Here is a 26654-nt window from a genome sequence, read left to right as displayed (position 1 = left end):
AGCTGGAAGCTAGGATGGATGGTGAGGTGTATGACATAGTTTCTGCAAATGAGACGTGGTTTAGCAAGCAATATACAGTCACATGAAAAAGTAAGTACACCCCATGTAAAGTTTTGACTTTTTCAACATATTTCAACATACAGCTATTTGATCTCTCATTTCAACAATATTGAGAGATAAAGGTGATATAATATAACAAGTATCATGAAACATTTATATTTTGTAGTCAATTGTACAATTTAAATAAACATAAATGCAAATTTCGCATGTGGAAAAAGTAAGTACACCCCTACATTTATCACTACTTCAAATACCTAAAATTAGAATCAGGTGCACCAGCTCAGGGTCAAATGATTAGAACATCATTAGAGAGGATCTTGGAGGAACCTGTCTTATTTAAACCTCAGAAATTTCGTTTGGTTTGCTCTTTATTGTTGAAGTGTGCGGCGGCACCATGCCTAGATCAAAAGAGCTCTCTGAGGCCTTCAGAAAGAAGGTTATAGATGCCTACGAGTCTGGGAAGGGATTTAAAAAGATCTCCAAACAATTTGAAATCAATCATTCGACTGTCCGGAAGATCATCTACAAGTGGAGAAGATTCCAAACAACTGCCAACTTGTTCAGGCAAGGCCGTCCCAGCAAGTTCAGCCCGAGAGCAGACCGCAAGATGCTGAGAGAAGTCTCTAAGAACCCGAGAATGTCATCACGGGACCTACAGGTAGCTCTTGCCACTGTTGATGTCAAAGTGCACGAGTCTACCATGAGAAAGAGGCTGCACAAATTTGATCTACATGGGAGGTGTGCCAGGAGGAAACCTTTGCTATCCAGAAAGAACATCAGGGCAAGACTAAAGTTTGCCAATGAACACCTAGGCAAGACCAGCACTTCTGGAACAATGTGCTCTGGGCAGATGAGTCAAAGGTAGAGCTATTTGGCCACAGTACCAGAAGACATGTTTGGCGAAAACCAAGACAGCATTTGACCACAATAACCTGATACCAACTGTAAAGCATGGTGGTGGAAATATTATGGTTTGGGGCAGCTTTGCTGCATCAGGGCCTTGGCAGCTCACCATCATGGAATCCACTATGAATTCTTCATTGTACCAGAGAGTGCTTGAGGATAATGTGAGGCCATCTGTCGGAGAGTTGAAGCTCAACCGAAGGTGGACCTTGCAACATGACAATGACCCTAAACATACCAGTAAATCCACCAAGGAATGGCTGAAAAGAAAGAATTGGAGGCTTCTGGAATGGCCAAGTCAAAGCCTGGATCTAAATCCCATCGAGATGTTGTGGGGGGATTTGAAACGAGCTGTGCATGCAAGAAACCCCTCAAACATCGCACAGCTGAAATAATTCTGCATGGAGGAGTGGGCAAAAATTTATCCCAGTCGATGTCAGAGACTGGTAGACAGTTATAAGAAACGCCTACTTGAGGTTGTTTCTGCCAAAGGGGGCAATGCCACCTCTTCGAGCCAAGGGTGTACTTACTTTTTCCACATGCGAAATTTGCATTTATGATTATTTAAATTATACAATGGACTATAAAATGTAAATGTTTCATGATATTTGTTATATTATATCACCTTTATCTATCAATATTGTTGAAATGAAGATCAAATAGCTGTATGTTGAAATATGTTGAAAAAGTCAAAACTTTACATGGGGTGTACTTACTTTTTCACGTGACTAACTGGAGGATGGGAATTCAAGGCTGCAGGGTTTATAGGTGTGATATGAAAGGGACATGGTGAAGAAATGTGGCAATCTGGGTGAAAGACAGCATTGTATCAAGAGAAAGGAATGATATTAAGGAGGCAATTGATGGAAAGGATTGTATGTGGATAGAGATAAGAGATTGCAAGAATAGTAAGATACTTGTCGGACGCTTTTACAGTTAGGCCTCTTGGTGTGAAGGAATAGCAAGAAAGATGGACATGTGAAGCATTCAGAAGGGCATGTGAGAAGGGAAGGATGATTTAGACCTAGTCCAGGATTGCTTTTTAATGCAATTTGAGTATCTGGGAAAAAGCGAGCACAATATAGCAAGTGCTACTCTATTATTGAGATGTGATGTTCAGGATAGTGGTGTAAAGTTGTAGATTTTATAAGGGAAAACTTTCAGGGCATGATAAGTCATTTGGGAGCTTTAGACTGGGTAAAGTTGATGAGTGTGGCGTCTGCATCGGAGAAATGCGCAAACTTCAAGGAGCAAATGTGTTGGGTGCAGAGTAGGCAAATTCCACTGGCATGTAAAGGTAGAGGCAGACAGAGACCACAGGGGTTGAGCAAGGAAGTATGCAGTATAATTAAGGATAAGCGCTTCAAGACATTCATTATGTACAAAACAACAGGATGAGAGTTTGAGTCGCATCAGCATAGGAAGAAACAGAGAATAGTTAGGCTCGCCTGGAATGGGGTGCGATACTATCGTAACGTCCGTGTGTGTGTGTGTGTGTGTGTGTGTGTGTGAGTGTGTGTGTGTGTGTGTGTCTCCACGTTTATATATTTTCGCTTTAAATGTTTTTTCTCTGAAACCGCTTGACTGATTGATGCGAAACTTTAAACAAAGGAGGGACTCCCCATGAAGAATATTTTATTTTATTTTATTTTTCTGATAGCATGTCCCATTGTATGGCAGCCATATTGGATAAAAGGGAAAAAATTGGACATCTAGCATGTTCAAGTTGTTGAGCAAGGAAGTATGCAGTATAATTAAGGATAAGCGCTTCAAGACATTCATTATGTACAAAACAACAGGATGAGAGTTTGAGTCGCATCAGCATAGGAAGAAACAGAGAATAGTTAGGCTAGCCTGGAATGGGGTGCGATACTATCGTAACGTCCGTGTGTGTGTGTGTGTGTGTGTGTGTGTGTGTGTGTGTGTGTGTGTGTGTGTGTGTGTGTGTGTGTGTGTGTGTGTGTGTGTCTCCACGTTTATATATTTTCGCTTTAAATGTTTTTTCTCTGAAACCGCTTGACTGATTGATGCGAAACTTTAAACAAAGGAGGGACTCCCCATGAAGAATATTTTATTTTATTTTATTTTTCTGATAGCATGTCCCATTGTATGGCAGCCATATTGGATAAAAGGGAAAAAATTGGACATCTAGCATGTTCTTCTAGTATTTTATTTTATTTTATTTTTCTGATAGCATGTCCCATTGTATGGCAGCCATATTGGATAAAAGGGAAAAAATTGGACATCTAGCATGTTCTCCAGGATGAGAGTCCGAAACTGCACAATGATAAAAAAAAAAACCTGGCACATGTCATCAACTCGACTCATGGGTGTGTGTGTGTGTGTCTCGACCCATGGTGATAACGATGATGTCATCAGTGAAGTGGTTTTCCAGCCATAATTGGTTGAATCAAAATCCGAAAAATATGAAAATTCACATCTGCTCCACGACCCGATGTGAGTGAAGATTTTAAATTTACAGCATCATCAATTCATCAGTCTGGCGGCCATATTGGATTGACAATGAAAATGTAAAAACAAGCTTCTCCAGAACCACTTAACAGAACGATGCAAAATTTCATACCTATGATTGACTATCCATGGGGAATATAACTAGTCTAGTAGGAAGACTAGGTCCCCCTGCACCCCCCGGAGATATACTTCTAATCAGTGTTTCTAGATTGGAAAAAATGTGTAGAAAATGACTAGCTATGGCCCCAAGCTGAAAAAATGTCCCACATACCATTTTTATGCAAATTACTGCTGCCATTATCAAAAAAACGATTTTTGACATATCTCAGCCAATATTGCAGATAATTGAAAAATGAAGGTGTCTAGACCCATGTTTTGAAGGGCATAGATCATGATAGAACTATTCATAACATGATTACATGTGTCTATGGTATACTAGTATGCATATTAATGCTGTAATTACAAAATAATCAGTTTTACAAATGATAAGGATACGTTAATACTGCAGATAACTTAACATGGTACATAAGGGGTCTAAACCCAGGTATTTTCAAGGTTAAATGTCAACAAGATGCTCCTGAGTCTTGCATAGGGGCGGGACATTGGCAGTAACATTGGTACCACTCAACTTTTCTTCCCACCATTGACTTTGTATTGCGAGAGATTTTCACTTGCTTATTTAAAGGTTTCTCACCCAGCCCACGTAAAATCTACCAACTCCTGCTGTTAACTCCCAAACATATTTTTTTATGTTATCCAATCACAGTGCAGAAATGACAGACTAGAGATCCAAATTAGTGCTGCTATAGCTGCCATTTTACATTTCCATCCATGTAACATGCGCGCTCGCGCGCTCGTATCAATTGGTAATGTCGCGCGCTCGTATCAATTGGTAACGTTGATGTTATTGAATACCTCAGTTGAAAGTTCAGTCTTCCATTCCATCTGTGTGTTGTTCTTGGTATTCATCCTCCAATCTAGCCAGGTAAGATGCTAACTATAATGTTACTCACACTCTTGACTTCAGTTTCTGCATGAAATCATAAACAGGCAGAATAACAGCTGAGCCAGCTAGCACCATGTTAGCTAACGTTAAAGCTAGCCTCATCTATGTACAGTATGTTCCTAATGTCGGTGTAACTTAAACTTTTGTTAATGCCAAACATGAGACATATCTGTTGACTTCTGTATATGAATTGAACCAGAAAGAGGCACGACAGCTGAGCTAGCTACAGTAACTTAGCACAATGTTTCATTGGCCTAGATAGCTAACGTTAGTGTGGAAGAATTTAGATGTTTTAGCTATTAGCACTTTTGATGCCACTAAACATGGTTTAGTCAGCTAAAAAGTACCCTAGTGTAGAACATGACTCAGAACCTCTGTTACCTCACTGAAAACTCAGAGCCTCCTTTCACAGGCACTTTTAACATCATTCGTGATTTCTTATTTGTCATTTAACAGTGATGGTAGACATCGACAGCAAGCATGCCCAAAAGAAAACGGAGTGTAGAACCTGCAGCCCAAAGCTCTCCTCCTACATGCATCCTTCATGTACCATCCATGTCTGATCATGGGGATTTCACGCCCCTCCGTAAAATTAAAGGATCTGCTTCAGAAAAACTGCAACTGCTTCAAAAGATCCGGGATAGACGTCTCAACCAACCGCATGACTCCCCATGTCGTATGCAATCAGTATGTGATCAGATCCCGGCAACTCTTCCTGATGACCTAGAAAGAGTAGGATATCACAGCAAGTGTTATAAGCACTTTGTCCGCCACTTTCATCGTCTGGGAGATGATACAGAACCAGGGCCATCAACCTCATCATGGCATCACTCTCCTCGTAAACCAGGAGGTTCTGCTGAACCCATCTTCCCGCCAGAGTGTATATTTTGTGAGAAAGTTGAGACCAAAGATGCTCATCGCAATACTGAGAGGCCTACAACCTTCCCATCCTTTAAAAACAAAGAAAATGCATGGGAGCAAATCGAAACACGGGCTGAGAAAATGGGTCTCTATCGACTCCATCGAAAGGTGAAAAACAAAGACCTCTTTGCATGTGAGGCCAAACACCATCCGTCATGTTTTAAAGCTTTCCGCACAGCATTCTACAACTATGAGCGTGCGATTCACAGAGCCGAAGCACCAAAGGAGCAGGCTTGCATGTCAGCCGCCCATGAAAAGGCATTCAACTCAGTACTGGAACACATTCAAACCCAGGTCATCCAGCAGAATAAAGTTCTACAGCTTTCTTCCTTGCGCTTGCTCTATGTCGAGGAACTGAAACTGAATGGATATGAGAACTCAAATTATCGGTCAGAGAAACTACTGAAACGCCTACAGAATGACCCAATCAAGGAGCATATCCACTTCACGAAGGTTGATCATGACAAATGTGATGTCATTTCTTTCTGGCTTGTGCACAGCTCAAACATAACAGTTTCCAATGCTCTCGCACGAGCATTCACACTCGGAAGCACAAACAAGAACCAAAATGTTGCCCTCCAACTTCGCCAGGGTATTCTACAGGCTTTCAGAGAGTGTAAAGAAGCCATATGACTTCAAAATGTTCCTTGCAAATGACGACAACAAAAAGCAGATGTGCCAGCTTCTTCTGAAAGTGTGGAGTGGACAAGAGGCAGCTACCAGGCTGGAGAGAACAGAGATGGCTGTGCTGATCGTGGAGGGGAAGGCCCACCAACTTGCCTCAACGAATGGCAAGGTAAAATTGAAAGCCCTTCGTGAATGGCGATTCAATTTGTAATTTTTCCTGAAAAAAAGGTGATTACCTGTGATGTTTGTCTAGATCTGAAACTGGCAGTGACTGGTGATTGAAATGCGGTGCCTTTTTGTGTTTCAGGTCGAGGTACGTGAACTCCCCACGATCTACAGCAACCAGGAAGAGACTGATACCAGGGTGGTTCTGTACCTCCATCATGCTGCTACCATCGGATACAAGAACGCTGTAGTCAGAACACCGGACACAGACATCCTCCTGATCCTGCTCCACCATGCCCACAACATCAAGCTGACGGTGTACCTGGATACAGGGTCAGGGAAGCATCGCCAACTTGTCAACGTCTCTGAGCTGGCAGAATCCCTGGGAGAGGACTACTGTGCCACTCTCCTGGGGTACTATGTGTTCAGCGGAGAAGACTGCACCAGTGCCTTCAAAGGGAAGGGAAAAGTCGGGCCCTTGAAAAAGCTGGAGAAGAATCCCAGGTTTCACAGGGCATTCGGTGAACTGGGTGACAACTGGGATGCCAACCCTGAGGTGGAGAGGCAGTTAGAAAAATTCACCTGTGTGATGTACGGCCAGAGTCGCGAGTCATCAGTGGACATTGTCCGTGCCAAGCTGCTACGAAAAATGGTGGGAGAGGACAAGACCCTCACATCCAAGTCCAAGGTTGATCTGGCTCGCCTTCCTCCATGCCAGTCTGCCCTGAAGCCGCACATCCAGCGTGTGAACCACCGCGTAGCATTGTACAAAAGAGCCGATCAACCTATCATCGAAAAGCCAAAACCTTATGAGGAGCAAGGATGGATAAGGACTGATGAAGGACTGTTGAAACCAATGTGGTCCAGTGGTCCCATCCTACCAACCTCACTGGTGGATCTTCTGAACACAGGAGAGCACGAAGAGGAGGAGGAAGAGGAAGGAGAAGAAGAGTTTGACTCTGACGATTTCGATGAAAATGATGATGACTGACTCAGTGTAGAATCACTAATGCTAATGATGTTTATCTAAAACAAGCAAGAGAAGAGTGGTCACATTGAGTGCTAGGACTATTTTGACAGTTGTAATATTTAGAAAAATAAAACTTTGTGTTAACGTCTGTGTAGACGGACCTTAATATGAGTCTATTATTTCGTAAAACTGTGATTATTTTGTAAATAAAGCACTAATTAGCATACTAGTATACCATAGACACATGTAATCATGTTATGAATAGTTCTATCATGATCTATGCCCTTCAAAACATGGGTCTAGACACCTTCATTTTTCAATTATCTGCAATATTGGCTGAGATATGTCAAAAATCGTTTTTTTGATAATGGCAGCAGTAAGTTGCATAAAAATGGTATGTGGGACATTTTTTCAGCTTGGGGCCATAGCTAGTCATTTTCTACACATTTTTTCCAATCTAGAAACACTGATTAGAAGTATATCTCCGGGGGGTGCAGGGGGACCTAGTCTTCCTACTAGACTAAACTTGAATTTCATTTTTTCATGTTCATCTTCAATGATTCTATTTAGCCTCAATGTGCACAAAAGTGGTCGTTAAATTTCCTCATGATCAATCGATAATCAATAAAGTTGTGGATAATGGCAATATATGTGACATACTTTGTTGCATGGATTTTACGGGTATATGGGTGGCAATAGCAATGGGCCATAAATAGTAGCGTGTTCAGTTAATGATGGTATTTTTGTTCAGAATGAGTGCACGAGGCGAGACTATGCACTCTACCGAGTACCGTTCTCGTTAAGAAAATAACTCGGCAGGCCAAAAGGGAATATGAAAAGGACATATCCAAGAATATGAAACATAACAGCAGGAGATTCTTAAAGTATATAAGAGGTAAATAAAGGGTTAAAAGGAGCGGTTACCCATTGAGAAATAACACAGGAGAGTTGGTGGATAATGAGGGTGAGATGGAAGTCTTATTAAATCGTTTTTTTGCTTCTACATTTACACGGGAACAGTCAGGGGAATTCCCAAAAGCAGAGGGCATCTATCTGGCAGGTGAACAACGGATTTTAGAAGAACTCAAAGTAGGGCAGAGGAAGTGAAGTTGCAGCTAGAAACATGAACGGATGATAAAGCTCCAGAGTCGGATGATATTTATCCCAGAGTATTGCAGGAGGTGGTGGAGCAGATAAGCGTGGTATTAACCGATTTCTTGGGCTCGTTGGAGTCAGAACGGGTACGAGAGAATTTGAGAAGAGCAAATGTAACAATTGTTTAAGAAAGGTTCCAGAGAAGAATTGGGGAAATTTAGAGCTATTCGCTTGATTTCAGTTGTGTGAAAGATGTTTAGACATTAATTAAGGAACAGCTAGACAAACATTTGAATAATTACAAACTAATTAAAGGTAGCCAGCATTTATTTACTAAAGGGAGATCATGTTTAACAACTTTATTGGAGTTATTTGAAGTCGTTTCTGACTCGGTGGATGAGGGGAGTGCAGTAGGGTGTTTCAATTTTCCGAAGTTGCTATTTTCGTGTCACTTTTCTCGTCCCCTTGGTTCTATTCATCTAAGTGACCCGTATGCCAAATTTTAGACAAATTGAATAATATTTAGAGGTTGCACACTTATAGTCTGCACTGCTTATATTCATTGCATTGCACACACATTGCACACACACTGCATTGCACACACTGCTTATATTCATTTCATTGTGTTATGTTCAATGTTTTACAATTCTTTCGATGTCTTATTAATTTTTATTTTGCAAATAAATCCTCTTCTTTTTCTTAAATGAACTGGAGTCAAATTTCAAAAGTGTGCAGACTGTGCAACCTCTAAATATTACCTGATCTTTCTCAAAATTGGCAGACAACGTTTGCATATAAATAGGAATGAGGGCATGAGCAAAGTCAACAAAAATGTCATATTTCAATTTTAAACCTATAATATGAAACACCCCAGAGTGCAGTGGATATATAGTATCTAGATTTCCGAAGGCATTTGATAAGGTACGCACCACATACGAGGTTTTTGTTTTTTTTGTACACAAGATCGGGGCTCGTGTAAGAGCTAACATTAAACACAAAAAAACATAAATGGACACATAAAACATACAATAAAGGGAGCAGGAGACAAGATGGGGAGAGACAGAGGAAAGCACACAAGCAAAACAACAGTAGAGAACAGGGACATCGGGAAATCTGTGGAAGGGGGAGGGCTGTGGGGTGGGGGGTGGGGGGGAGAGGGGAGGAATGGTATAAAACAAATTGACACTACTAGGAATTTCAGGAATGAAGTCAGAGATTGAAAGAGGTGGATTTGGGTTGTTTTAATGGGGGTAGAAAAGATCAAGGTTTTGGATGGGGGAAGATAAGAGATGGTGGTGAACAGCTGTTTTAAAGATCTCGAGGGAGGAGGGGGATTGAAGAGAGTGTGGGAGTTGAAATATGGAGCGGCAGAGAGTGGAGTCATCAGCAAAGAGATAGAGAGGATTTTCCAGAGAGACGGACAGATCATTAATGAAGACAAGAAAAAGCACATGGCCCAGAACACTGCTTTGAGGAACTCCAGCCTGAACAGGAAGGGGAGATGAGAAAATTCCATTCAGGGCCACACGTTGACTGCGACCGGAGAGGAAGTCCACAAGCCATGCGTGGAGATTTCCATGGATACTATAGGTCCTAGTATAGGAGGAGAGTTTGGTGAGCAGGGTGGGGTGCCATATCGTATCGAAGGCACAATATATGTCAAGGGAGACAGGTCTGGTGTCCTGTTTGGCGTGGAGGGCCACCCTCCATTTTTGAGACAGCAGAAGCAGCATGTCCAGAGTAGAATGACCTGATCCAAATCCAAATTGATGATCCGAGATCAAGCCATTGGAGAAGAGGAAGGATTTGATATCCAAAGCGATGATGGATTCCATGACCTTGCTGATTATTGGAAGCAGGCTGATGGGTCTATAGTTGCAAGGATCTGTTTTTGCACCTTTTTGTGTAAAGCGGTAATGTTGGCTGATTCCCAAGCAGATGGTAGATGACCTTGAGCAAAAGAAAGGGTGAAGAGAACAGAGCGAGGGTGAGATAGAGTGGCAGAACAGGATTTTAGGACCTGTGGGCTGATGCCGTCTGGTCCAGTTGCAGAATTAGTGTCGAGGTTTGACAGAAATGTCCCCACCTTGTCAGGAGGAAAGGACACAGAGTCCAGGAGCAGCTGCGTATGACTGGATAAGGTGGATACAGAGAGAGACGGGTTTGGGACACAAGAGTTTCAGGCAAACACAGTGTTGAGGCATTCAGCTTTGTCATGTGCGGAGTCAGCTGTGTAGCCGTTTGAGGTAAGGGAGGGGATGGAGAGGGAACAAACACAAGAACAGATTTGACCAGATGCCACCAGGATTTGGAGGAAGGAGACAGGTTTGAGAGTTCAGTCTTGAGAGTAGAGAGATATTGTTTCCTGGCACTCCTGAGGGTAGAAACACACTAGTTCCGAGCTTTGTGAAAGGAACGGAGATTGCCTGACGTTGGATTTGCCTTCCATGGGGCAAAGGCAAGTTGTTTCAGGGCAACTGCCTCACCACAAGATTCAGTGTACCATGGATGGGAGGAAGGGTATGACAACTGAAGACGAGATGGGTTAAATCTGTGCATGAGAGAGAGCAGTTTTCATTGGAAGAATTCACAGGATTGGTTGATGTCAGAGGCAGTAGAGATGGGAGACCAGTCCAGATGTTTGAGGTTGTTAGTTAAGATGAGGGAATGCGGAGTGGCTGGTAGAGTAACTAACTAGATTGGAAACTAGCTTCGCGACAGAAATCAAAAAGTGGCTGCGATTGGGAGGATGTCTGGCTGGGAAGATGTAAGTCTTGGTGTGCCTCAGGGATCAGTACTGTGACCATTATTATTCATAATTACATTAATGATTTGGACATTGGGGTTGAGAGACAGCTTTCTAAATTTGCATATGACGCAATGCTTGGAGGTAAGGCAGATAGAAGTGAGGGTGGTGATCAGATTCAGGAAGTCTAGATACTTCTAGATGCATTTTTGCCTTAACAAGTGGCATAGTGTAAGTGGTTTAACCACTGATCCCTGGCTGAGGGAGGGAGTCTTGAAACCACATTTTCCTCCTGGAAGGAGCAGGTATGACTGGTTCTGAAAAAAGTACAAACTATAATGTCAGAGATGAGAAAGATAAACAATGGATTTTAATTAAAAGTTTATAAATACGTCTGTCTTTGTATGTCTGTTTTTTTCTGTGAGGAGGATATCTCAAAAAGTTGTGGATGGATTCGGACGAAATTTGGTGGACAGTTTGGGTGTGTGACAAGGACGATTTGATTCGATTTTGGTGAAGATCCAGATCCGGATCTGGATACATTCTTTTTAAAAAATGATTCTTCACCATTGAGAGATAGAGCCAAAAATGAAATATTACATCATACAGTACTGTATTGCAAAAATTTATTGGGCCCGATATGTTCTACTGGATTAGGCATTGCATGGTGGAGGTATGCGCTCTAGCAAGTACTCTTCTAGTTTAATGTACTCGAATGACATAACGACAGACTATTTTAGTTGCTGTTATTGTTTTGGTCATTAATTGCTTTAATTCGGTGGTAAAATTTTTTTTATTTACGTCATTAATTTAAGGTCATTCATTTTGGTAATAAAATCGAATCAATTCTCCCTTGTCACGCACACAACAGGGCCACCAAATGTCAACCGAATCCGTCCAAAACTTTTTGAGATCTCCTGCACACAAAAAAACAAACAAACAGACACACAGGGGTGAAAACATAACCTCATTCCATCACAGATGGTGGAGGCAATAAGGCAATTCTGTGTATGTACACATGTACAGTCACGTGAAAAAGTAAGTACACCCCATGTAAAGTTTTGACTTTTTCAACATATTTCAAGATACAGCTATTTGATCTTCATTTCAACAATATTGATAGACAAAGGTGATATAATACAACAAATATCATGAAACATTTACATTTTGTAGTCCATTGTATAATTTAAATAAACATAAATGCAAATTTCGCATGTGGAAAAAGTAAGTACACCCCTACATTTATCACTACTTCAAATACCTAAAATTAGAATCAGGTGCACCAGCTCAGGTGCAAATGATTAGAACATCGTTAGAGGGGATCTTGGAGGAACCTGTCTTATTTAAACCTCAGACATTTAGTTTGGTTTGCTCTTTGTTGTTGAAGTGTGCGGCGTCACCATGCCTAGATCAAAAGAGTTCTCTGAGGCCTTCAGAAAGAAGGTTATAGATGCCTACGAGTCTGGGAAGTGATTTAAAAAGATCTCCAAACAATTTGAAATCAATCATTCGACTGTCCGGAAGATCATCTACAAGTGGAGAAGATTTAAAAAACAACTGCCAACTTGTTCAGGCCAGGCCGACCCAGCAAGTTCAGCCGGAGAGCAGACCGCAAGATGCTGAAAGAAGTCTCTAAGAACCAGAGAATGTCATCACGGGACCGACAGGTAGCTCTTGCCACTGTTGATGTCAAAGTGCACGAGTATACCATTAGAAAGAGGCTGCACAAATTTGATCTACATGGGAGGTGTGCCAGGAGGAAACCTTTGCTGTCCAGAAAGAACATCAGGGCAAGACTAAAGTTTGCCAATGAACACCGAGGCAAAGACCAGCACTTCTGGAACAATGTGCTCTGGACAGATGAGTCAAAGGTAGAGCTATTTGGCCACAGTACCAGCAGACATGTTTGGCGAAAACCAAAGACAGCATTTGACCACAAGAACCTGATACCAACTGTAAAGCATGGTGGTGGAAATATTATGGTTTGGGGCAGCTTTGCTGCATCAGGGCCTGGGCAGCTCACCATCATAGAATCCACTATGAATTCTTCATTGTACCAGAGGGTGCTTGAGGATAATGTGAGGCCATCTGTCGGAAAGTTGAAGCTCAACCGAAGGTGGACCTTGCAACATGACAATGACCCGAAACACACCAGTAAATGCACCAAGGAATGGCTGAAAAGAAAGAAATGGAGGGTTCTGGAATGGCCAAGTCAAAGCCCGGATCTAAATCCCATCGAGATGTTGGGGGGGGGGGGGGTGGGGGGGCGAGGGTTTGAAACGAGCTGTGCATGCAAGAAACCCCTCAAACATCGCACAGCTGAAAGAATTCTGCAAGGAGGAGTGGGCAAAAATTTCTCCCAGTCGATGTCAGAGAGTGGTAGACAGTTATAAGAAATGCCTACTTGGGGTTGTTTCTGCCAAAGGGGACAATACCACCTATTAGAGCCAAGGGTGTACTTACTTTTTCCACATGCGAAATTTGCATTCATTGTTATTTAAATTATACAATGGACTACAAAATGTAAATGTTTCATGATATTTGTTATATTATATCGCCTTTATCTATCAATATTGTTGAAATGAAGATCAAATAGGTGTACGTTGAAATATGTTGAAAAAGTCAAAACTTTCCATGGCGTGCACTTACTTTTTCACGTGACTGTATGTATGTATGTATGTCTGAAAATCATACAAAAAAACAGTGCTAGCCAGATCTCCACCAAATTTTGCATTCATGTTGGTAGTACCCAGGGTAAACCTCCCCTTCCTGGTGAGGGGGTGAGAGGCAGATGACTTCCAATGCTCCCAAAGAGGGGTGTAGTTTCTAATAAGTAAAACTCACGAAGTGCTGACAAATGTTTTCGATATGCATCGGGACGAAATTTTACCTGGCATAGTCACACGTTTTTTTTTGCAAAAGGTACTTTTGGTGTGTGTGTGTGTGTGTGTGTGTGTGTGTGTGTGTGTGTGTGTGTGTGTGTGTGTGTGTATGTATGTGTCTGTGTGAGAGATCATTTGAATTTAATTTGATAAGGATTGTGCCATTACACGGTAGATTCGTAACAAAAAGGAAGTCTGATGTCATGTGCTGTGTCTGTGAACTATTAAAACAAACGTACCTTGATCAAAAAATAAAAAGATTGCGATGGGCATGAACATAAAGAAACATGTCAACAGGAGTGGTGACAAACCAAGTTTGGTGTCGAATTTGAGCTCGAAAAGTAATTTTCAAACATCGACAGAATCCCCATTATATGTTGCTGCCATGAAGGGGTTATTGTAGTTCATGACCCAGTTTGCAATTTCGAACACCTCTAATAATAATAATGCAAATGCTGAAGGTGAGAATATTGAAACGACTTTGTGGGCAATTATAATGGCACCTTTCACCTTCATGGGGCTCAACCGCCCAGGAGGGTCACAGGGTTCAGGGGTTAAAAATAAAGGGGACTGACGCTGGGAGAAAAGTGAAAATATTGGGGGAAAACGAGAAATGACAGAAGAACCAACAGGACGTTCATTGAGGTGTGCTAACCACAATGGGAAGGAAGGACAGGTGATGTTTCTAGTGTTACCTTTATTTCTAGTGTTACCTTTACTTCTACAAATATGGCAATAATCGTTGTCATATTACTCTTGTGTCTGAGAGGAATTGAATTGAGAATAATGATAAAAAGGTGCAGTGGCAGGCCCATAGCCTGACTGTATGCTGGGATGGAATGAATCCTTCCTGATGGCCAGAGGCAACAAAACACGATCAACCAATGAACTTGCACTTGCTCCAAAGGAAATATGGTAGAACATGACACGTGATATCAAATTGTTAGTGACTGACACCTATTAGGAATGGAGAAAAATTTTATGAAATAAAAACCTTGCATATCACCTGACTGGGCTGACAGGATGGCCTAGCCCCTAGAGGTACGCACACTCCTCTACTCATGTACCTCTACTTTTATGGTTAAACTGCCAAAATCAAGACTCTCTGCTCACCTTCACTCCTTCATTCCTCTTTTCTCCCGCCTCTGGAACAAACTCCCTCACTCTCTTCAATCCCACTCCACCCTCCAGGTCTTTAAAACAGCTGTTCACCACCATCTCTTATCTTCCCCCATCCAAAACCTTGATCTTTTCTACCCCCGCTAATTTCACCCCAAATCCACTTTTTTGAAATACCAACTTCTGTCCTGGAAGTCTTTGGTGTCCTTGTGTTTTATGCTTCTCCCACCCCCCCCCCCCCCCGCCTTCCCACGCCTCCTCCCCCCAAGCCCTCTCCCTCCAACACATCTCCCTGCTCTCAAATGTTATGTTTGTGTGCTTCCCCTTCTCTCCCCATCTTGTCTTCCGCTCCCTCTTTTTATATATTTTGTTTGTCTGGTTGATTTGTTTGTGAAATAAATGTTAGCTCTTTCACGAGCCTTGATTCAGTATACAAAAAAGAAAAAAAAAAAGAAAAAAAAAAGAGCTGTCTAGCATGGGTTTGAAACCCGATCCAGCTATAAACTTCCATCCTGGTGTTTTAGAGGTAAGATGATTAATGAATGTGTGTGCCGTCCCTCGGATGGACGCTAAACTGGAGTCCCAACTGCTGGCATTCGTTGGTGGACGTAAAGATCCCACGGTGTGCTTTGCGAAGAGTAGGCGAGCTATCACCGGCAACATGGTCAAATTCCAAATTCCTGTCCTAACCTACATGGGACACTGCATCAGCAGCACGACCACACACTCAGTCAATGATGCTACGCTGCAGCTCTGTGCTGCATACGAACGGACGGAAAAAATATCTCCCGACTGCCCTTAATGTATCAATATGACAGATGTGCGACATTATTGGTATTTCAATATCATGAATTGTACAAAGCTAGTCAAGTTTTATAGAAAACAAAATGTCCAAAGCAAAGTTTTAGCTCTTGCACGAGGCTCGATTTAGTATCCAAAAAAGTTAAAGTTTACACAAAGGAAGTAGTGGTCACCTGGTACTGGTTCTTCAAACTAAAGTAATTGTGTATTCTGCTTATGCATGAGCAATATTATTTACTCATTTTCAATTTTGAAATATTAAAGGTGCAATCATGTGTCCACCTGCTATGAGACTACTTTTGTTTTCCAGAATGGGGACATCACTTTAACATGCTATACAGGTATTCATCATATGATTTTTGAAGCATGTTCGGTCAACACAACATGGCGAGGGGTGATCAACCCAGCTTTGGAGTTTCACTCTACAATTTACAAAATTATTTTGAATGGATCGAATATGTTCCATATTACAAGAAGTAAACGGGTTGGATGCTTATGTATACTATAAGAGAGTTGCGTGTGTGTGTGTGTGTGTGTGTGTGTGTGTGTGTGTGTGTATATCGCCATTTTTCTCAGTGATGGCTGAACGGATATTCATCAAACTTTCAGATGTTCATCAGTGAGTACCAGGGAGTGTTTAGGCAAAACAAACAAACAGACAAGTACAGATACATTCAAAGTACACCGTCCCCATGCCAAATAATTAAATATCCTCCAGCGCAGCTCATAGAGACTGTATTTGGAGGGAGAGATGCACAATATTTCATTGATTAATTGCATAATTAAAATCAATAAAAGATTGTCATAAAATATTTTCTTAAACAATTGGCTAATAGCATAACTAAACCACTAGTGCTTCATCTGAAGATGTAACTTTTAGAAATTTTATTAAAGTCATAAATAATGAAATTAAATAATTAATTTATCAATCAATAAATAATTAATCGATTAATTGATTAATCAATAAATCAAAAATACCCTTTCCAGACAAATCACTTGGTCATTTTCATGTCCAAATATTAGCTTCCTCGCTCAAAAGGTGCTTGAGATATTGGCCAGATGAGATTGAAAATAAATAAATGATTAATAATGAAAATAAATAAATAATAATCATAAAAAATCAGTTAATTAAACAATTGCCTAATAGAACACATAAACCACCACCATTTCATCCGAATCTGTAACTTTAAAAATATATATATTTTAGTCATTACTCCAATAATTAAATAATTAATCGATTAATTGATTAATCAATTAATCAAAAATAGCGTTGACAGCCAAATCACTTGGTCATTGTCATGTCCAAATATCAGCTACCTAGCTCAAAAGGTGCCTGAGGTAATGACCAGAAGACAAAGGAAATATATAAGTACTTAATTAATCGCTGATAATTAAATAACTAATCAATTAATTGATTAATCAATAAATCAAATATATATATTTACAGCCAAATCACTTGGTCATTGGCATGTCCAAATAACAGCTTCCGAACTCAAAAGGTGCCTGAGATCACGGCCAGAAGAGAAAGGAAATAAATAAGTACTTAATTAATCGCTAATAATTCAATAACTCATCAATTAATTGATTAATCAAAAAACAAAAAATAGCGTTTTTGACAAAGTACTTGCTCACTATTGTGCCGAAATTTCAGCTTCCGAGCTCAAAGCATGGCTGAGATATCACCCGGACAACCAAGAAAACAAGAAAGAAAGAAAGAAAGAAAGAAAACAACCAGAGTGAAAACTGAGTACTCCCTTTCAGCGTGCGTCACTGCTGAGCCCCCTTCGGTGCCCGGCAATGACGTTATGCAATGCCTGGAGATGGCATAGGAAAGGTGCGGTGTACAACAAACAAACAACCAGAGTGAAAACTGAGTACTCCCTTTCAGCGTGCGTCACTGCCGAGCCCCATTCGGTGCCCGGCAATGACGTTATGCAGCGCCTGTAGAGGGCATAGGAAAGGAGCCGTGTACAACAAACAACCAGAGTGAAAACTGAGTACTCCCTTTCAGCGTGCGTCACTGCCGAGCCCCCTTCGGTGCCCGGCAATGACGTTATGCAGCGCCTGTAGATGGCATAGGAAAGGAGCCGTGTACAACAAACAACCAGAGTGAAAACTGAGTACTCCCTTTCAGTGTGCGTCACTGCCAAGCCCCCTTCGGTGCCTGGCAATGACGTTTTGCAATGCCTGGGGATGGCATAGGAAAGGTGCGGTGTACAACAAACAAACAACCAGAGTGAAAACTGAGTACTCCCATTCAGCGTGCGTCACTGCCGAGCCCCCTTCGGTGCCCGGCAATGACGTTTTGCAATGCCTGGAGATGGCATAGGAAAGGTGCGGTGTACAACAAACAAACAACCAGAGTGAAAACTGAGTACTCCCTTTCAGCGTGCGTCACTGCCAAGCCCCCTTCGGTGCCCGGCAATGACGTTTTGCAGTGCCTGGAGATGGCATAGGAAAGGAGCGGTGTGCAAAAAAACTGAAAAACGAAAGTTCTTTTTTTTCTGGATTTTTTTTTTTTTAATCCCTTTATAGTGCCTAGGCCGTTGTAACTATGTGAAAGGTAACATTAAATTATCCCCGATTAGTGTGTGTGTAGGGGGGGGGAGGGAGGGAGAGGGGGGGTGTAATATCATATTAAATAAAATTTTTCCTTATTGGGTGTAAGTAGAGGAATATAAAAAAATAAAATTCTTAAAAGTGTCAACAGGATTAGAACATCACCGGGCAACGTTGGGTAATCATGGAAGTAATATATAAAATAATGCTGAAAGTATAATCCTGCAAATTAGACATACGGCTTGATTAAAAATAAACTTCTTCAAATCCAATTATTGCACTTGTAAACAACAACCATCTTACAAATACAAGCAATTTCAAAATCTCGTTAACAAACATTGAGCAAATATTGACCGATGTATGATAAAAGAGTCGGTTAATGTGATCAACGCGTACCACGAATCTTTAAGGTTCACAATTATAACTACACAGATATCATCGCAACCTCGACCACTGCAAGGTGGTGTCATTCGATAACATGGATAATAAACCTTGATGATATTATCTGTTCTGACAGTTAATTAACAGATTTATCATGGTTGTATTAAAGAAAACACCTGGAATTGTGCCACGTCTCCTGGTAATTTACGGAATTGCTTTGCTGTTTATGGCCTTTCATTGCTATGCCCGTGATAATTGAGATACAAAAATACATGTTGTTAAAAATAACGGACATTGAGTCAAAAGTTATTCATCAAATCCTCAATGGAAACTTTTCACCTTTTCCTTCCTCCCACCCTTTGGACAATGGACTTGCCAATGACATAATATGCTTCCAGGGAAATAATTATTCCCATCATCTTCCCAAAGATAATTATTACTGTTATAAGACCATTCTTCTGAATTACAGGAAAGTTAAACCATGATATATATGCTGTTGTGGTGGAGAGTGGACGGATGATTCAGGAAGTACTGGGGGAGTGAAAGGAGGCATTTGAGAAGCATGAGTTGAATGAGTATGGAGAAGACTGAGGTGATGTGGGTTGGGAAGAAGAGAAAATAAATGAGCATCAGGTTAGAGTGTAAGGAGATCAGACAGGGAAATAGGTTTGAGTATATGGAGGGAACAGTGACTGGGGATGGTAAGTCCGAGGTAGAGGTGCAGAGGATTCAGGTGGGTGTAAATGTGTGGAGCAGGATGGATGGAGTGGCAGACAGAGGGATTTCAGGGATATTGAAAGGAAAGGTTCTGATGTCGTGTGTAATGCCGGCCTATCTTTATGGTCTGGAGACTGCGACACTGACAGAGAGACAGACAACAGAGGCTGCAGCTTTGTGAGAACAACTGGGTCAGGAGGATTGCGGGAGTGAAGAAGGTGGCTGGCTAGAAGGAGAATGGATGAACTGAAGGAGGAGTTTGGTGTGCAGATGGGTTTGATGAGGAGATTGGTGAAATGCCAGCGGATATGGGCTGGACACTTGGTGCAGATGGGGCCCCAAGAGAGAATGGCAAAGAGAGCGGATAGGTTGAGGGAACAAGGTAGGAGGAAAAGAGGTAGACCGCGGTTGAGATGAGAGGATTGTGTGAAGAGGGACATCAGTAAGGCTGGGATGGAGAGAGTTGGCTGAGGACAGAGTGCAGTGACATATTCATCTTTTGATCTGAAATCCGAATTTATTGATTACAGTCTGACCCCGACATTCGTGGTCCCAACATTCTCGGTCTCCGCGTATTCACGGTTGATAAAATGCAACCTGCTTCTTTATTCAAGGCCCTATGTTCCGCATATTCGCAGTTTTTCGTGGATGCATAAACATTTTCCTGCCCACCCAGGGACTTACTTGGACCTTGGTTAATTATCCCTTTTCACTTATGGGTAGGGATCTCAGGTTAATATCGTTAGTATTTTCTGTTTAAGGAAAAAGACCGGTTCACAGAGACGATCGTAAAAACTCCGCATGGGGGTGGAGAGAGAGAGAGGGAGGAAAAAGATTGTAGATGGGATATGACGTGGGAAGTGGGGTTGCTTGGTTTCTTACATAACATTTTTCATTAATTTTTCATGGGGAACCACAAGTGATTATTTAATTATACTGTATATCTATTGTTTCGTTTTAAGTCATGATTCCTTTAGTCTGCACATATGTAACTCTCTCCCCTATAATATGGTGCAAATCTTGTGCCGATTAGCGAGGCTGGTTCATGGTACAGTAAGTGAAAATGAACTTTTATTTTGAATCGAAAATAAAATGAAATTCTAACACAAGGACTGTGATACCAGTATGTCTAGTATTATGAAATTTGACCTCAACGTCTATCTTTTGTAAGATAATACAGAATAATGTATCATCCTTCAAGCTTAAACTCCAAGCAGTTAAAACAGCAACTATTTCCGGGATCAAGACGTGCTTTGGCGACCACACAAGATCAAAGCACAAACGGTTCACTTTCGATAGAGTAACATAATATAAAGTGAAAGAGTGAGCTAACCTTTTGGAATTTTCTTTGGAAGGATTTAATGAAAACTGTAATCATGTATATTCGTGTTCATAAAATTGTTAACATTTTCCCTTATGAAAAAAACATTTCCCACCAGCCACGCACATAACGCTTCTAAAAGCATCTTCCACGTGTCACCTATAAGACAGCTTTTGCATGCGCGTAAACCATCCCCCACCATGCCATTCGACATTTGCGGTTTTTCGCGAGTGTATTCGCGGTTTTCTTCAACATTCGCAGCCCTGTGCTCCGCATATTCACAGTTTTTGCAGGTGTATTCACAGTTTTTCATGGGATTTTTGATTTTACCTTAAGAATCACAAACCGCCGACAACCTTTCCCCCATTTTCCATTGAAAGAAAACCCCCAGATTCACGGATTCACAATTCACGGCATTTTCAAGGAACGTGTCCACCGCAAATGTCCTGGTCCGACCGTATATAGCAATAAAAATAATTTGAAATCAACGTCCCAATACTTTTAGAGGGCGTTGTGTGTGTATATGTGTATATATATATATATATATATATAATTTTTATAAACAGGAATCAAATTCCTGCGAGGGGCTAAGTGTGAAAAAATTCTGACTCAATGTGGGGCTCGAACCACGGACCTCCGTTGATAACGCGTCAACAGCCCACTGCGCTATTGAGCCAGCCGCAATCTCCTCAGAACTTTTCCACACTTAACACTGCGAGCTTTATCATGGTCGATGTCTTACGTGCCTGCTAGGCAGACCCCGAATGTTAGCGTAAGTATATGCATGCGTATGAATAAGTAGAAATGCATTGAAGATTCATTCAAATACAATTTTATAAACAGGAATCAAATTCCTGCGAGGGGCTAAGTGTGAAAATATTCTGACAATGCGGGGGCTTGAACCACGGACCTCCGTTGATAACGCGTCAACAGCCCACTAAATATATATTAGCATGGATCGGCTCACTGTGCTTGCCTCAACAAACATCGCTATGGAGGAACAGGCTTGTTATAACTGAGGATAATGACTGTACTTGAGTTGCTGTGTTGTCATGATTTACACCAATCATAATACAAACATTTATTTTGCACAAACATACATACACTGGAAGTTTGGGATGATTTCACAAAAGTTTGAGGGAGTATTTCAGTGACAAGACAAAACAGACACTGCACAGATATACGAGTATATATATATATATATATATATATATGTATATATATATATATATACATACACACACACACACACATACACACACACACACACACACACACACACACACACACACACACACACACACACACACACACACACACACACACACACACACACACACACACATATGTATATAGATCCTTTCATCTACATATATTTATTTAACGTTTAATCCTATAACGTTTACGTTTAACTGTTTACGAATACGTTCAACCTTTAATCCTTTAATATATGTAAATAAATATATATGCACACACATATATATATTATATGTGTGTTAATATATTAATATATATGCACATATTAATCCTCAGCAATATATAATTATATATATATATTGTTATGTTTGTGGGGGGTAGCTAATGAAATACCTTAGCTCAGGTAGGATTGTGTAGGGTAATGTAATCCGAATGTCGCAAAGAAAAAGAAACCTTCCTGTAACTAAGTCAGGCCCAGATGTCACGCAAGCGTATATTTGTCTCCATGTGAGGGGTGGAGCCATGCTAATTAGTTGGGGTATAAGGGTAAATTCGCTGTGTGTAAATTGCCTCTGTGGTTTTCCCCTTTGTTCCTTTTGACATTTACAACACCAGCCATGTCTCAACAATCTCCCGCGATTATGTATGTATATATGTATATATGTATGTATGTATGTATGTATGTATATAGAGAGAAAGAGAAAGAGTGACAGAGTGACAGAGATATTTATATACAAGTGGTATGTATAAAGAGGCAAAATAATGATTCCGTAGTTAGGCAAATGAAGCCTAAGTGTAAAGAATAAGACTAACAAGTGGATATGCATTTCTCAGACAGAACTTTGGCAGTTCTTTCAGAAGAGACACGGGGGGGGGGGGGGGGGGGGTGAGTTAGTAGGAAGTTGACATGTACAGGTGACACTCACTGCGCACATATATGGAGATAGACTTGCGAACGGGACCGCTCACGTTGTTGCTGGCTGAGCACTGGAATTCACCTGCATCTTCAAGACGCACACGTGGAATCGTCAGGTTTCCGCCCGAAACCTAACAAGTGAGTGCCAATGGGTCAAACACCACACGTGAGACCATGCTTTTTACCCAAATCTCAATACCCTCACTATTGTACCCAGACACCTTGGCTTGGTGCTTTTGATCATACAAGCAGTGGGAAGTGAGGGTGGATGGGACAAGAGGGTTGCCGGGAGCGGGGAGGAGGGAGGAGGGAGGGAAACTTTGACTTTGGATTCAACCTTGTGTTTGCTAAAACATTGAACCCAATACATTATATCCAGAAAAATTGGCATCACCAAAGAAATGCTCTCTTTATAACACTGCATATTTTATTCTTAGCAGACAATAAACCGTAATCACATAGATCAAGGCAAAGTGATATTTCAATTGGTGACCCTGATATCAAGGATGAAATGCACAAAATGAGTATCGCGGACTAACGGAGACCAGTGAGGGTTTAATTTTTATTTATTATGATTGCACAATTAACTTCGAATGGTATAATAAGCCGCTTCAGAAAGCAGAATGCTTTAAAACCCATTTGGAAATCATGGGGCAATTCAGAGGTGAGTACTTTTGAATCACAGTGAAAGTAGATGGCGGCAATACCTGCTTGCAGTGTGTGCCACTCGCTTGAACAGGCACTCCCAACCCTTGACCATAACATGAGCCAAGACTCAGTAAGCGGCACTCTGTGATTAATTAGAAACTCACGAGGTGTTAAATAAGTGTTATTCTTGGTTTTAGGCACACTGAGCACGTTGTTACCACGCTAGTAATACCCCGCAGGGTCGTGCGTCACATTACCTGTGGTGATGCTTTTGCTGCAGTGGCTTCATCAGCGGTGGCGCCATACTGGTCTGCAATTTTGGTGATTATCATCCATTGTAGGAACTGCCATTTTTTGATAGCTCACCAGGTGGAACTCTCACGTTGGATTTCAAAGGTTTTAAGCAATACAGGTCAGCACATTTCTATGGGCTGATTACTGCCACTGCTGGGCCTCCAAGTATTTGGAGGCGTTGTCATGTTATATCAGAACTGCTTAGGCCTTGTTCTTCTTTGTGCATCATACTAAATGTGCCATGCAATTTTCTTCTTATCTTCTGTGTGTTTTCAAAAGCAAATCCACGTGCCGATCCATCTATGTTCATTTTCATGCCAATTTACTTAGCAGTAAGGTAAGCTTCTACATTATATGTCATCATGTTTTGCACACTCTCATGCATCTCCATGTCATGGCAGGCTATATACGGGTGTCTTTGTAAAATCTTCCCTCAGAGCAGTGGTGATTCGTATGCAGCCAGTGGCTGCTTGGCTGAATCATTTTCTGGGGGCACGGCTATGCCACTGATGTAATGACCCCCATTACAAGTAGGCCGATACTCATTTTGCCGTCCTCGGAAAGATGACAGGCTGAGTCAACACACCTGGTGTTGATTCAACGGGTTGCCAGAGTTGAACTCAGGACTCTAAGATCTCAAGCCTGCCACCTTAACCGTTAAGCCAACAACAGGCTTCCTCAGAGCAGTGATATATATATATATATATATATATATATATATATATATATATATATATATCTATATCTATATATATATATATATATATATATATATATATAGATATAGATATATATATATATATATATATATATTGTTATGTTTGTGGGGGGTAGCTAATGAAATACCTTAGCTCAGGTAGGATTGTGTAGGGTAATGTAATCCGAATGTCGCAAAGAAAAAGAAACCTTCCTGTAACTAAGTCAGGCCCAGATGTCACGCAAGCGTATATTTGTCTCCATGTGAGGGGTGGAGCCATGCTAATTAGTTGGGGTATAAGGGTAAATTTGCTGTGTGTAAATTGCCTCTGTGGTTTTCCCCTTTGTTCCTTTTGACATTTACAACACCAGCCATGCGATCAGTGCTTAAATTAAATAAAGCGATCACCGACCGGATCCGGACATTCTACCACAAACGCCACCCAGCCGAGTCAATCACCCCGAGAGGAATGATTGGTCAGGATGGCCATAGAGCGATGCAATGGCACAGCACAATTGGAGCGCGGGTGATGTCAGAGAGAACAGTCTAGCGCCAGGGACAAAAAAAGACACATCCCGCCATTTTCGCTCTCTCTTGCGCTGGGTTTGATTGCGGGCGGACGCTCTGTTCTCTCTATCTGTCCCTGGATTGGTCGCAGGAAGACGCATTTTTCTCTGTCTCTCTCTGTCTGTCTGTATGTCTGTCTGTCTGCCTTTGTCTCTGTCTCTCTTTCTCTCTAAGCCTGGTGTTGGCTAATCGGTTAGGGTGCGGCTTGAGATCCAAGTCGAATCCTGGTCGATCGCTGAATTAACACCAGGGGGGTTGACTCAGCCTGTAATCCTTCTGAGTTCGGCAAATTGAGTACCAGTTCACTGGTAATTTCCTGTGTGTCGCAAGAGGTGACCGACAGGGTTGGCGGCAGGAAGGGCATCCGCCCGTAAAACATTGCTTCAAAAAAGGGGACCAAGGTGCCCAAAAAAAGGCCAACCCCTGCTCTGTGGGGAAAAATGGCCTCTAAAGGTGTTTTTTTGTTTGTTTTTTTTCCTTCTCCTTCTCCTTCTCCTTCTCCTTCTCCTCCTTCTCCTCCCTCTCTCTCTCTCTCTCTCTCTCTCTCTCTCTCTCTCTCTCTCCTCCCCTGCCTCGTGGCGGTTGCATTTACTGGATCGGGTGCGCTGGTGAGAAAAGAGACCAAGAGCGGTTCGGAAGGGTCGGAGCTCTAGGCAGCCGAGCGAGAAGGACGAGGGAGGAGCTCAGGCCTGTTCGCTTCGCGTCGGTGGCTGGATGTGAACGCGACTTCGTGCCAACGCATGTTTTCCCGTGCAAGGACGCGGGATCTGTGATGGCCCCGGATGGTCAAGGACGCCGGAGCGGAGTAGCAGGCAAAAATACCACACTACATTTTTAGGTTGTGTGTAATTATCATCCCCTTGTGTGTAATTGTGTCTGATGGGAGGATCCTCAATATCGGAATTTTAGTTTGCTGTGCATTCATTTTTGTTGCCTGCATTATTTTTAATAAACCATTATTTGTTGCATTTTAATTGTTGTATTGTTTTCTTTGCCGATTTGTACGTTTATTTGTTGTGGGGATCGGATAACCCCTCTGCTGCGCTGGCCGCCGTACAGGTAAGCTCTCGCTGCCCTCCAATACCCCCCCTCCCCCCACGCACGTGTCACGACCGCCATAGTTGAGTAGATGCGTCGGAGTTAAAGCTCGGTCGGCCATCCGTCACCCAGGGGTCTTAATCACGGGGACATGACAACATATATATATATATATGTATATATATAATATGTATTTATATATATATGTATGTATGTGTATATATATATATATATATATATATATATATATATATATATATATATATATATATATACACAAAGAATTAAGTTAAGCACCCCTACACAACGAATTAAGGTAAGCACCCCCTAATATATATTCTTTGTGTATATGTATACATTGGCATATATTCTAAGGTATGTGAGATCAAATAATGATTGGTATGACATTAGCAATTATCCATTGATGAAATTGAGTGATCAAAGTGAAAAAAAGTGATTGGTTGAGTCAGTGATCCGATCACGTGGGTCCTACACACGTTATTGACGCAAAGATCGCTAGAGGTCTTCTCAGAACAATGACTGTACGTTAGA

The 26654-nt window shown here is 41.5% G+C and overlaps 2 protein-coding genes across 4 annotated transcripts in view; one reads left to right on the top strand and one right to left on the bottom strand.

The window, feature by feature from the left end:
* Positions 1 to 26654, bottom strand: part of MDGA2 (MAM domain containing glycosylphosphatidylinositol anchor 2) — a 504155-nt gene that overhangs the window by 214782 nt on the left and 262719 nt on the right. For all 3 annotated transcript variants that reach the window (XM_068130811.2, XM_068130813.2, XM_068130814.2), the window contains exon 7: positions 22869 to 22989. In XM_068130811.2, coding sequence (XP_067986912.1) covers positions 22869 to 22989 — 121 coding nt within the window. The remainder of the gene's footprint in view (positions 1 to 22868; positions 22990 to 26654) is intronic.
* On the top strand, positions 5931 to 7272 carry LOC144888275 (uncharacterized). Its single transcript, XM_078765922.1, has 2 exons — positions 5931 to 6158; positions 6297 to 7272. Exons 1-2 carry the CDS (start codon positions 5931 to 5933, stop codon positions 7143 to 7145), a joined length of 1077 nt encoding a protein of 358 aa, XP_078622048.1. The 3' UTR covers positions 7146 to 7272.

Source organism: Myxine glutinosa, chromosome 11, assembly GCF_964187855.1.
Source record: "Myxine glutinosa chromosome 11, kmMyxGlut1.1, whole genome shotgun sequence".
Classification (NCBI taxonomy): Eukaryota; Metazoa; Chordata; class Myxini; order Myxiniformes; family Myxinidae; genus Myxine; species Myxine glutinosa.
This window is presented reverse-complemented; position numbering and strand designations above follow the sequence as displayed.

Bases quoted from the DNA above. Each gene is read 5' to 3' on its own strand.
- LOC144888275 (XM_078765922.1), top strand. From the start codon at position 5,931: ATGTTGCCCTCCAACTTCGCCAGGGTATTCTACAGGCTTTCAGAGAGT. The intron at 6,159-6,296 runs GTAAAATTGAAA...TTTGTGTTTCAG, and splicing joins TTGCCTCAACGAATGGCAAG to GTCGAGGTACGTGAACTCCC.